This window comes from Muscardinus avellanarius (assembly GCF_963383645.1).
Source record: "Muscardinus avellanarius genome assembly, chromosome: 10".
Taxonomy (NCBI): Eukaryota; Metazoa; Chordata; class Mammalia; order Rodentia; family Gliridae; genus Muscardinus; species Muscardinus avellanarius.
Window position 1 is genome coordinate 58,012,020 of NC_137796.1, and position 12,466 is coordinate 58,024,485.

At 45.8% G+C, this 12,466-nt stretch overlaps 1 protein-coding gene across 1 annotated transcript in view; it reads left to right on the top strand.

Annotated features, from left to right (window-relative positions):
• Positions 1 to 12,466, top strand: part of HIF3A (hypoxia inducible factor 3 subunit alpha) — a gene marked incomplete at both ends in the record, with an annotated part of 35,889 nt that overhangs the window by 14,297 nt on the left and 9,126 nt on the right. The window contains 3 exons of the mRNA XM_080703327.1: positions 5,118 to 5,236; positions 5,886 to 6,076; positions 7,794 to 7,895. Coding sequence (XP_080559453.1) covers positions 5,118 to 5,236; positions 5,886 to 6,076; positions 7,794 to 7,895 — 412 coding nt within the window. The remainder of the gene's footprint in view (positions 1 to 5,117; positions 5,237 to 5,885; positions 6,077 to 7,793; positions 7,896 to 12,466) is intronic.

Here is a 12,466-nt window from a genome sequence, read left to right on the forward strand (position 1 = left end):
TATATACCTCTAATTCTTGTACTTGGGAGGCTCAGACAGGAGGATGATAGGTTGGAGTCCAGCCTCAGCAACTTAGCTAGGCCCTGGTTTTCAAAATAAATAAAAAATAAAAGGGCTAGCCAAACGTGGTGGCGCACGCTTGTAATCCCCGTGCTTAGGAGGTGGAGACAGGAGGATTGTGAAGGTTCGAAGCCAGCCGCGCTAGCTTAAGAGACCCAGTTTCCAAATAAATATAAAATAGGTCTGGGAGTGTAGCCCAGAGGTAGAAGAGTTCCATCCCCAGTACCACAAAATAAATAAATAAATAGCCAAGCGTGGTGGCTCACGCTTGTAATCCCTGCGCTTGGGAGGCGGAGACAGGAGGATCCCACAGGTTCAAAGCCAGCCTTGCTGGCTTAAGAGACCCTGTTTCCAAATTAAAAAAAATAAATTAATTAAAAATAAATAATAAATAAATAAATAAATGAAAGGGCCGGGGGTATCACTCAGAGGTAGAACACACCTGGATTCTATCCCCAGTACCACACACACACACACACACACACACACACACACACACACACAGCTTTTCTTTGAGGGTTATCTTACAGCATACAGCACCCTTTTCCAAAGCCTTAGGGGTTTTCTTAGAGCTGAGATGTGTTCTGAAATACAAATCAGTCCATGCCCCACGTCTCTGCACTGCTCAGAGTTCTCTCTGGGCTCCCCAGTATCCTTAAGAGCAAGTCTAAGGCCCCATGGGACTCCTGCCTCTCTCCCTTTCTCCTGTATTGGCCAGAACTCAGGGCCTTTGCACATTCAATATGTCTTGAGTAGATGTTTGTGAACTCCATGTGGTGTGCGTGCATACATGGAGCAGGTGTGCATATCTGTCCCTGTAAGCACCTGGACACACACAGATGTTTCTGTTTGTGCCTGTTCATACACATATGAACCTGTGTCCTGTTTTTCAGGGGGATAAGGGTGGCTTTGATTCAGCTTAAATTGAGATGATTTCAGTCCTGGACAGGGTTAGTGAGGGGAAGGGTCAGACATTCTCAAAGGAGCTGGGCATGGTGGCACACACCTGTAATCCCAGCACTTGGGAGGCTGAAACAGAAGGATCACAGGTTCATAGCCAGCCCCAACTACTTACTAAGGCCCCCTGCAACTTAGTGAGACCCTATTCTGAAATAAAAAATAAAATAGGACTGAGGATGTAGCTCAGAGGTAGAATGCCCCTGAGTTCAATCCCCAGCACCACAAAACACAACACAAAAATTTTGAAAAAGGCCGGGCGTGGTGGCGCACGCTTATAAGCCCCGTGCTTGGGAGGCAGAGACAGGAGGATGGCACAGGTTCGAAGCCAGCCGCGCTGGCTTAAGAGACCCTGTTTCCAAAAATAAAGAAGTATAAAATAGGTCTGAGAGTGTAGCCCGGAGGTAGAAGGGCTTCCAGGAACCCCAGTACCACCAAAAAAAAATAAAATTTTTTTTTGAAAAAGTAAGGCTGGGGGTAATAGCTCTGAGGTAGAATAGCCCTGGGTTTAATCCCTAGCACCATTAAATTAATAAATGGTGGCTGGAAGTGTAACTTGAAGAGAAATTCTCCTGGGTCCTGGGTTTAATCCCCAGCAAAACACGCGTACACATACACACATACACACACACACACACACACACACACACACGCACACACACACAGGAGTTGGTGGCCGGAGCAGGCACACCTGCATTTTCCCCGAAGGGGTTATAATAATGAAATGCAAGTGAGGAGTGGTCCCCAGCCCCACACCCGCTCTTCAAAAGTCTGTGTGCCCAAGGAACATTTGGCTTGTCTGCAGCTAGCGACTGTGGGACCGGAGGTGCGGGGGACATAAGAAGGATATATTTATAAACCCGTTCCCTTGAGCACGAGAAATGTCTCTGAATAGAAGCTTCCTAAATAAACGCTTATTCATAAAAATGTAGCCCTATGTATTCTTCATATTTGGTAATGCAGTGAAGAAAATGTTAAAAATGCATTTTCATCAATACATTTACAAGCAGATATTGCGAAGTAAACATCTGTAAAGAGACTATTTCCATCTCAGGCCTTTGGCGACCCCGTCCCTCGCCCCAAGCCTCCCCCTCTGTCTCTGTGTCCCCCACCCCATCCCCAGGCTCCTCTCTCTCTCTCTGCCCAGGCTGAGCTAGATGCCAGCTGCTTTTTGCTTTTTCCTTCTACAGAGGGAAGTGACAAACCGAACTTTCTTTTATATGCCATTGCAGATTAAGTATCCCTCATCCAAAATGCTTGACTCCAGAAGTGTTTCGGGTTTCGGGGTAGGGTTTTTTCTTCACTTTTGGAATATTTGCATATACATAATAAGAAATGGACAAATGAGACCAAGTCTAAACATGGAATTCATATATACTTTATACACATAGCTTACAGGTAATTTTATACCATTCATTCATTCATTCATTCATTCATTCATTCTGTGGTACTGGGGATTGAACCTGGAGGCATTCTACCTCTGAGCTACACCTCCAGTTCTGTCTGATTTTTTTTTTTTTATTTTGAAACATGGTCTCACTAAGTGGCAGAGGGCCTCAATGAAGTTGTTGAGGCTGACCTTGAACCTGTGATCCTCCTGTCTCAGCCTCCTGAATACTGGGATTACATGTGTGCACCACCATGCCCAGTTTATACAATATTTTAATCATTTTAGCCAGACATGCATGGTGGCACATACCTGTAATCCCAGTACTTGGGAGGCTGAGATAGGAGGAGCACAAATTTGAGGCCAGCCTTAGCAATTTAGTGAGAGTCTCAGCAACTTAGGGATACTCTGTTTCAAAATAAAAATATTAAAAAGGGGCTGGGAGGTATAGTTCAGAGGTAGACTACCCCTGGTGTTCAATCCCCCAGTCTATATGTTTGTTTTGTGTGTGTGTGTATGTACTTTTTCTTTTTTTTTTTTTTTTTTGAACCCGGGAGCATTTGACCTCCGAGCTATACTCCCTGCCCTAGTTTTTTTATTCTTAATTTGAAACCGGGTCTCACTGAGTTGCGGAGGGCCTCACTAAGTAGCTGAGGCTGTCCGCGAACCGCGATCCTCTGGTCTCAGCCTCCTGAATGCTGAGATGACAAGCGTGTGCCACCATGCCTGGTTCGTATGTACTTTTTAAAATAATTTTGTGTATGACACAGAGCTTCATGGTGTGAAATTTTCCACTTGTTGGTCTCCAAACAAGTTGAAATATTGGAGCATTTTGGATTTTTGGTTTCTGTTTTGTTTTATTTGGGGGGAGTCTTTTTTTTTTCCATTTGATTTTTGATGCTGGGGACTGAACTCAGGGCATTCTACCTCTGAGCCACACACCCCCAGCCCCTTTTTTGTTTTGTTTTGTTTTGTTTTTCAGTACTGGGGATGGAACCTAGCAGCATTCTACCTCCAAGCTACACTCCCAGCCCTATTTTTTATTATTTATTTTGAAACAGGGTCTCACTGAATGGCAAAGAACCTCACTAAGTAGCTGAGGCTGGCTGTGAACTATGATCCTCCTGTCTCACCCTCCCAAATGCTGGGATTACAAGCGTGTACTGCCATGTCCAGCTTCTTTTTTTTTTTTTTTTTTTTTTTTTTTTGTGGTACTGGGGGTGGAACCCAGGGATTTTTTTTGCCTCCAGGCTATAATCCCAGACCTATTTTATACTTTATTTGGAAACAGGGTCTCACTAAGTTGCTGAGAGCCTCACTAAGTAGCTGAGGCTGGCTTCGAACCTGTGTGATCCTCCTGTCTCCCAAGCGCTGGGATCACAAGTATGTGCCACCACGCCCAGCTTTTTTTTTTTTTAATTAATTTAGAACTGGACATGGTGGCATATACCTGTAAACCCAACACTTGAGAGGCGAGACAAGAGGATTGCAGATTCAAGGACAGCCTCAGCAAGTAGTGAGACTTTTATCAACCAAGCAAAAACCAATTTCCAGATAAGAAATAAAATTGGGCTGGAGGTGTAGTTCGAAGGTGGAATGCCTTTGGGTTCAATCCCTAGTGCCACACACACAAACACCAAAAAAATTATTTATTTATTTATCTATTTTGTGATACTGGAGATTGAACCCAAAGGCATTCTATTTTATTTTATTATTATTTTTTTTATTTGCAGGTCTGGGGATGGAACCCAGGGGCATTTGACCTCCGACCTACACCCCCTACCCTATTTTTTGTTTTATTCTTTATTTTGAAACAGGGTCTCACTAAGTTGCAGAGGGCCTCACTAAGTAGCTGAGGCTGTCCACAAACAGAGATCCTTCGGTCTCAGCCTCCCGAATGCTGGGATTGCAAACGTGTTCCACCATGCCCAGCTTTAGTTTTTATTTGGGAACAGGATCTCACTAAGTTGCAGAAGAGCTCACTACACTGCTGAGGCTGGCTGCAAACTTGAGGTCCTCAGGTCTCAGCCTCCCAAGTACTGGGATTACAGACATGTGCCACCACACCCGGCTTTATTTTTTATTTTGAAACAGAGTCTCACTAGATTGCTGAGAATCTTGGTAAATTGCTGAGGCTAGCCTCAAACCTGTGATCCTCCTGCCTCAGCTTCCCAAGTACCTGGGATTACAGGTGTGTGTCACCTTGCCCAGCAAGCATTCGGTGTCTTGAAATTAGAGTTGCCCTATCTATATAATACAAAGTAGTGATGAAAATCAAGTCTTGATTAAGAAACAAAATAATGGCCGGGCGTGGTGGCGCACGCTTGTAATCCCCGCGCTTGGGAGGCAGAGACAGGAGGATCGCGCAGGTTCGAAGCCAGCCGTGGCACTGGCTTCGGAGACCCTGTTTCCAAATTTTAAAAAAAATGTAAAAATAGGTCTGGGAGTGTAGCCCGGAGGTAGAAGGGCTTCCAGGAACCCCAGTACCACCAAAAAAAAAAAAAAAAAAAGAAAGAAAGAAAGAAAGAAAGAAAGAAAGAAAGAAAGAAAGAAAGAAAGAAAAAATAATCCTTCAAATTCTTTTCTGCCAATGCCCCATAGTCCCTGACGCAATTGCCTTCCACACATAGCAGGGCACTGTCTGCAGCGGCTGCCTGGGCTGGGGCGGGGGGCCCTCCCTGACTACCACTTCCCTTTCTGCCTTGTGCCCCAGCCGAGTGGAAGAGACTGGAGTGGTGCTGTCCCTGGAGCAAACAGATCAACACTCTCGCAGACCCCTTCAGCGGGGCCCCGCCTGTCAGAAGGACAGCCCTAATCCAGACGGCAGGCTTGGTAAGGGTCAGAGTCATTATCTCCGCAGCACCCTTAGAAAAAAGCCCCGTGGGACCCCACCCCACTTCCGCCCATCATTCACCCTCCAAAGCACACTGGCCTCCTAAGAGCTCTTAGCCCGAGTCAGACTCTTGACTCCGGATCTTTGCACGTCCAGTTTTCCCCACCAGGATGCACCCTCTGCTCTCAGTCCCGCTGCTCACACTCATGGCTCTTGGGCTTCTAGTAATCTTAACCCTTCTGAGTTAGGACCCTTTCTCCCCCTTATCCCCGCATTGCTGGCTCCCCACGCCTCTGAGATTGGGATAGAATTGCTGATATCAATTTTCTGGCTCAGAGCTGGCTGTCTTTTTTTTTTTTTTTCCCCCTCCTCCTCCTGTAGCACTGGGGATTCAACTCAGGGGTGGCAAATGCCGTTTGCTATTTGGGGCTTCTGAGCCCTTCTCCTAGAACCCTCCAGGGTCTCAACACAATCTAGCAATCAAATCCCTGGCCCAGCAGGAGTCTTCCAGGCCCCACCTCCTCAACCCTAAGGACAGCGACCATCCTGATTGGTTACTGATGATATCAGTTGTGTTCTCTGGGCTTGTCTTGGGAGGCTCTGGCTCTCAGCCCTAGACAACCATCCTGTGTCCTCCCCATCCCTCAGAGGCCCCTGGACCTCGCATCCTGGCCTTCCTGCACCCCCCTGCCCTGAGCGAAGCTACCCTGGCTGCCGATCCCCGCCGTTTCTGTAGCCCTGACCTCCGCCGCCTCCTGGCACCCATCCTGGATGGAGCTTCCATCGCCGCCACCCCCAGCACACCGCAGGCTACACAGCGCCCCAAAAGTCCTCTTCCGGTGAGCAGTCCCACCCACCTGAGCCCTCAGGCCCCACATTACCCTGGCCTTTGGACTGAGCCTTTTGAGCCCTGGGCCTCCATTTTTTCCACTGTGAAAAGAGTGGGAAGGCTGGGATGAGATGAGGGCACAGGCTCCTTTAAGACCCAGATTCCGGATTCTTCAACTGTCCGAATTCTAGAGTCCAGCCCCAGCTGAGGTTTGGACTCCTCAGGATGTTTGAACTGGCATATGTGACAGGTACCCCAATGAGACTAGATATCCAGGCTCTCTGGACTTCAACCTTAAAGAGCTAAGAATGTGTAATAATCTTGATTACTTATAGAGTCCTGCGTTCAAATCCTGAGTCTCCTACCTGCTGTGTTACCCTGGGCAAGTAAATTCTCAGTTTCTCCATCTGTAAAATTAGGACAGTACTAAGAATCCATGTCATCGGTTATTGTGAGGGTTAGATGAGCTCATTCTTGGGAAACATTTCGTAGTACTGGGGATTGAAGTAGTACAGAGGCATTCTACCTCTACGCTGTATCTCGAGCCCTATTTTATTCTTTTATTCTGAGACCAGGTCTCACTAACTTGCAGAGGGCCTTACTAAATTGCTGCGGCTGGCCATAAACCTGCAATCTTCCTGTCTCAGCCTCCCAAGTGTGCACCACCATGCTTGGCTTGCTTGCTTTTTTTTTTTTGGTGGTACTGTGGGTGGAACCCAGGGACTTTTCTACCTCTGGGCTATACTCCTATACTCCCAGACCTATTTTCTATTTTATTTGGAAACAGGGTCTCACTGTGTTGCTGAGAGCCTCACTAAGTAGCCGAGGCTGGCTTCAAACCTGTGCGATCCTTCTGTCTCAGCCTCCCAAGTGTGCACCACCATGCTTGGCTTGCTTGCTTGCTTGCTTTTTTTTTTTTTTTTTTTTTTGTGGTACTGGGGGTGGAACCCAGGGACTTTTCTACCTCCGGGCTATACTCCCAGACCTATTTTCTATTTTATTTGGAAACAGGGTCTCACTAAGTTGCTGAGAGCCTCACTAAGTAGCTGAGGCTGGCTTCAAACCTGTGCGATCCTCCTGTCTCAGCCTCCCAAGCACTGGGATTACAAGTGTGTGCCACCACGCCTGGCTCTTTCTTTCTTTTCTTTTCTTTTTCTTTTTCTTTTTCTTTTTCTTTCTTTTTTTCTTTTTCTTTTTCTTTTTTTTTTTTTTTTGGGTGGTACTGGGGTTCCTGGAAGCCCTTCTCCTCCGGGCTATACTCCCAGACCTATTTTTTTATACTTTTTTTTAAATTTGGAAACAGGGTCACCATGCCTGGCTCACCCAGCTCTTTTTATTATTTATTTTGAAACAGGGTCTCCCCAGTACCACCAAAAAAAGTAAAGAATAAAAAATCAGGCTGGGATGTATATAGCTTAGAGGTAGAATGCCCCTGGGTTCCGGGTTCCATCTTCAGTACCGGCAAAAAAAAAAAAAAAGAACTCATTTGCATTTGTTATTTGACACTTTTGGCACCCCAGCTCTCTGACATTTAGCCCCCACTTTTGTGTGTGGTGTGCAGAACTGGGATATCAAACCCGGGGTTTTATGCATCCTTCGAGCACTCTACCACTGAACTACAATCCCCAGCCCCAGCTCCTACTTCTGCCTTGAGATCCAGTTTATCTTACTGTTGAAACCTCCTCAAGCTCAAGAATACCCCAAGCCTCCGCTCCATTTCCCTACAGGCTGACCTCCCAGATGAGCTGCTCATGGGCATGGAGAAGGCACACAGACTCTTCAACGAGAAGAACCGCAAGGCAGTGGAGACCAGTCTAGATATAGCTCAGGTGAGGGCTGGCATGCAGGGGAGTGTTCCTGTATGTGCTCTGGGGACTGCCATATCTGGCTTTATAGAAGAGCAGTAGAAAGCCGGGCATGGTGGTGCACGCTTGTAATCCCAGCATTCGGGAGGCTGAGACAGGAGGATCTGGGTTCGGGACCAGCCTCAGCTTATTCAGTGAGGCACTTTGCAGCTCAGTGGGACCCTGTTTCAAAATAAATCATAAAAAATAGAGTGAGGGATGTAGCTCAGAGGTAGAATGCCCCTGGGTTCCTTCCCCAGTATCACCAAAAAAAAAAAAAGAAGAAGAAGAAGAAGAAGAAGAAGAAGAAGAAGAAGAAGAAGAAGAAGAAGAAAAAGAATAGTGGGATAGCAGAAGGAAGGACTCATTAGGTGGATGGATATATGTACCATTGTATTCATTAGGTAGGTGATGGATGGATAGATGAATGGCTGATATTTAGGCAAGTATTTGGATGGACAGATGAATTTGTATTTATTAAGTGAATGGATGGATGGATGGACCATTCTATTCACTAGGTTGGTGGATGATGTTTAGGCAGATATTTGAGTAGATGGATGGATGAACCATTGTATTCATTGGATGGATGGTGGTGGATGGTGGTAGATATTGGTAGTTGGTAGATAAAGGGATAATACTTAGATTTTTTTTTTTTTTTTTTTTGGTACTGAGGATTGAACCCAGGGGCATCTCTGAGTTATACCCCCCCAACTCTATTTCATTTCTTTCTTTTTTTTTTTTTATCAGAGATGGAACCCAGGAGCATTCGACTTCTGAGCTATACCCACAGATCTATTTTATTCTTTTATTTGGAAATAGGGTCTCATTAAGTTACAGAGGGCCTCATTAAATTTCTGAGGCTAGCTACGAACCTGTGATCCTCCGGTCTCAGCCTCCCAAGTACTGGGATTACAGGCGGGTCCCACTCTATCTGGCTGTAGGCAGGTATTTGGACGGATGGATCAGATATTTGGACAGATAGTTGCATAGATAGACTACTGCTTCAGTGGCTAGATGAAAATGGACAAACAATGTTTGGATAGATGGATGATTTTTAGATAACTAAAATGCCAGAAGCATGATACATCAGTTACCTGTTGCTCCATAGCAAATTACCCAAAACTTACCACCTTAAAACATGTAACAGTTAGCTGGGCATGGCAGTGTACACTTGTAAAACCAGTACTTGGGGAGGCTGAGACAGGAGGACTGCAGGTTTGTGGCCAGCCTGAGCTCCTTAGTGAGGCCTTCCACAACTTTGTGAGACCCTATTCCAAAATAAAGAATAAAAATTAGGGCTCAGAGTTAGAATGTCCCTGGGTTTAATCTCCAGTGCGACACACACACACACACACACACACACACACACACACACACACACATCTCACATTGATTTTTGTCACATGAGAACCAGGAATCTGGGTGCAGGCCAGAGGTTTCACTTCTGAGTTCATGCCCGTGCTGTTGGCCGGCCTCAGCCATTCACTGGCTCTGGCTGGAGGCCTCAGTTTCCCAGTCATTAGCCTCCACAGGAGCTGCCCAAGTGTCCTCACAGTAGGGCAACTGGCTTCCCCCAAGGCAAACAGCCAAAGAGAGGGACAGACACACAGAAAGTGAGGTAGAGAGCAGACCAGGACAAGAGGGTGCAGGCTTTCACAGCCCCAGCTCAGAAACGACAGGCCATTGCTCCGCTCCACTGTACGGGACATGCAGACCACCCAGGTCCACTGTGGAAGGCAGCTAGGCCCGAGTATGAACTCCCAAAGCCAGGGATCACCAGGGACCCCAAACATTTGTGTCTCTTCCCTCATGCAAAATACATTCGTCCCCTCCCAAGGCCCCCAAAGATGTCTTCCCATGATAGCTGAGGCTGAAGTGCAGAATCAAATCGCATTATCCAAATCCGCCCAGGTGCAGTGCAGCTCCGGGGTCAGCCCCTCTCCACCCACTGGGCTGTGAACTGAAGAGACAAATCACCTGCCACCACGTACCCAAGATGCAGAGGGGGACAGGCACAGGTCAGCCCCTGCAGTCCCAGTGACAGGCCCCGCCGTCACGGGTCCGTAGCAGTTTTGAAATCCAACCGGCAAGTCTTGGAAGTTCCTGGATAGGCCTCATGCCTGCGTTTCCCAGGGGGTTCTCTGTGGTTCTAGGTGCCGCCCTCCGGGCCCTGGCTCCTCGCTCTGAGTCACTGCTCCTCTTTCATGAAAGGTCACGTGTATTTGCAGCTCAGCAGTTTTCCTCCTTTTCATAGAACTTTGGTGCTCCAGGACATGTGTTCTAGCTTGTGGAACAAAGTGTTAAGTGTCGCCTGATTCTAGAACTGAAAACAAAAGCCAATCCACAGTTTTAAACAAAAAGAAAAAGGAAGAACGTTGGCCCAAAGGGATTTTTTTTCAATTTGTACCATCTCTGCCCCCCCCTTTCATTCATTCATTTCATTCTGGGGGGGGGGGGAGGATTGAATTGAACCCATGGGCATTCAACACTGTGCTACACCCCCAGCCCTTTTCATTCTTTTTTTTTTTCTTTTTGCTTTTTTGGTAGTGCTAGAGATTAAACCCAGAGGTATTCTACCTCTGAGATACACCCTCAGCCCTTTTTCTATTTTTCTTTTTTTTTTTTTTTCATTTTTGGTTTTAAAACAGTGAGGGCAAACTGGCCTCAAACCTATGATTCTCCTGTCTCAGCCTCCTAAATACTGGGATTACAGGTATGTACCACCATTACGCAATTTTATTTTTGCAGAGCTAGGGATGGAACCCAGGGCCCTTTACATGCTAGGAAAGGCTCTACCACTGAGCTAACTCCCCAGCCTGAAGTTAATTTTTCACTACACAGAGAAGTTGAGAGTTGTCAGAATTTTCAAATCCTAGTTCTTCTGTGCTTAACATTTCTTTCCCTAGCTTCTCTCCCTCTTCCTGCCTCTAACTATAAGTAGCAAGAAGAAATCATGCAGCCCATCAACATCTTGTCTACAGAACAGCTGGATTATCCAGCTTGTTAGTTCCATTTTTGACATTTTTTTTTTTGTAATGCGGATTGAACTTAAAACTTAGATTGAATTTAGAGCTACATCCCCCACCATATTTTTTATTCTTTATTTTGAAACATGATCTCACTGAGTTGTGAAGGGCCTACGTAGCTGAAGCTGGCCACAAATCTGCAGTCTTCCTGTCTCAGCCTCCCAAGTGCTAGGATTACAAGAAGTGTGGGCACCACTCCCTGCTTTCAAGTTCTGCTTTCCACATAACTGTAGGAAACAGTGTTGCTTAAACTTTCAGCCTCCATGAGAAAAATCCCTTGGGCCAGGCATGGTGGCGCAGCTTATAATCCCAGCATTTGGGAGGCTGAGACTGGAGGATCTCGGTTTGCGGACAGCCTCAGCTATGTAGTGAGGCCCTTTGCAACTCAGTGAGACCCTGTTTCAAAATAAAGAATAAAAATATAGGGCAGAGGGTGTAGCTCAGAGGTTGAATGCCCCTGGATTCCATCCCCAGTACTGCAATATATATCTATATAGATATAGATATAGATATTTATTTATATATAGATTAGATATAGATATAAAATAGAAAATAGGTCTGGGAGTATAGCCGGAGGTAGGAAGCCTCTGGGTTCTACCCCCAGTACCACACAAAAATTAAAATTAAAATTAAAAAATTAAAAAATTAGCCAAGCGTGGTGGAGCACACTTGTAATCCCTGCGTTTGGGAAGCGGAGACAGGAGGATCACGAAGGTTCAAAACCAGCCGCACTGGCTTAAGAGACCCCGTTTCCAAATAAAAGGTATAAAATAGGTCTGGGAGTGTAGCCCGGAGTTAGAAGGGCTTCCAGGAACCCCAGTACCACCAAAAAAAAAAGTATAAAAATAGGTCTGGGAGTGTAGCCTGGAGGTAAAAGGGCTTCCAGGAACCCCAATACCACCAAATAAATAAACAAATTAATTAATTAATTAATTAATTTAATTAAAATTTAAAAAACTTAAAAATTATATATATTAAAGAAAAGAAAAAACCCCAGGTCCTCCATTTCCTATGCTGTTCCTCACTTCCTTCTGAGCCCTCACTGGCAGCTGCAGAATTCAGATTCTGAGGGATCCTTTGCTCCAGGCAATGTAGGATTTTTCTCATGCGCTCAGCATCCTTCCAGGCCTGCCCAGTTCTAAAGCCTCTCCAGTACTTTAGATTTTATTTTGGCAGTACCCCACTCTCGCTAACTATTTCTGGATAGTCAATTACCCCAAAACTTGACAGGTTAAAACAATAAGCATTTGTTGAGCCGGGCGTGGTGGGGCACGCTTGTAATCCCTGCACTTGGGAGGCTGAGACAGGAGGATCGCACAGGTTCGAAGCCAGCCTCAGCTACTTAGTGAGGCTCTCAACAACTTAGTGAGACCCTGTTTCCAAATAAAATAGAAAATAGGTCTGGGAGTATAGCCAGAGGTAGGAAAGCCTCTGGGTTCTACCCCCAGTACCACAAAAAAATAAAAATTTTAAAAATTTAAAAATAAAATAAAAAAAATAAGCATTTGTAAACTCACGTCACTCCTGAAG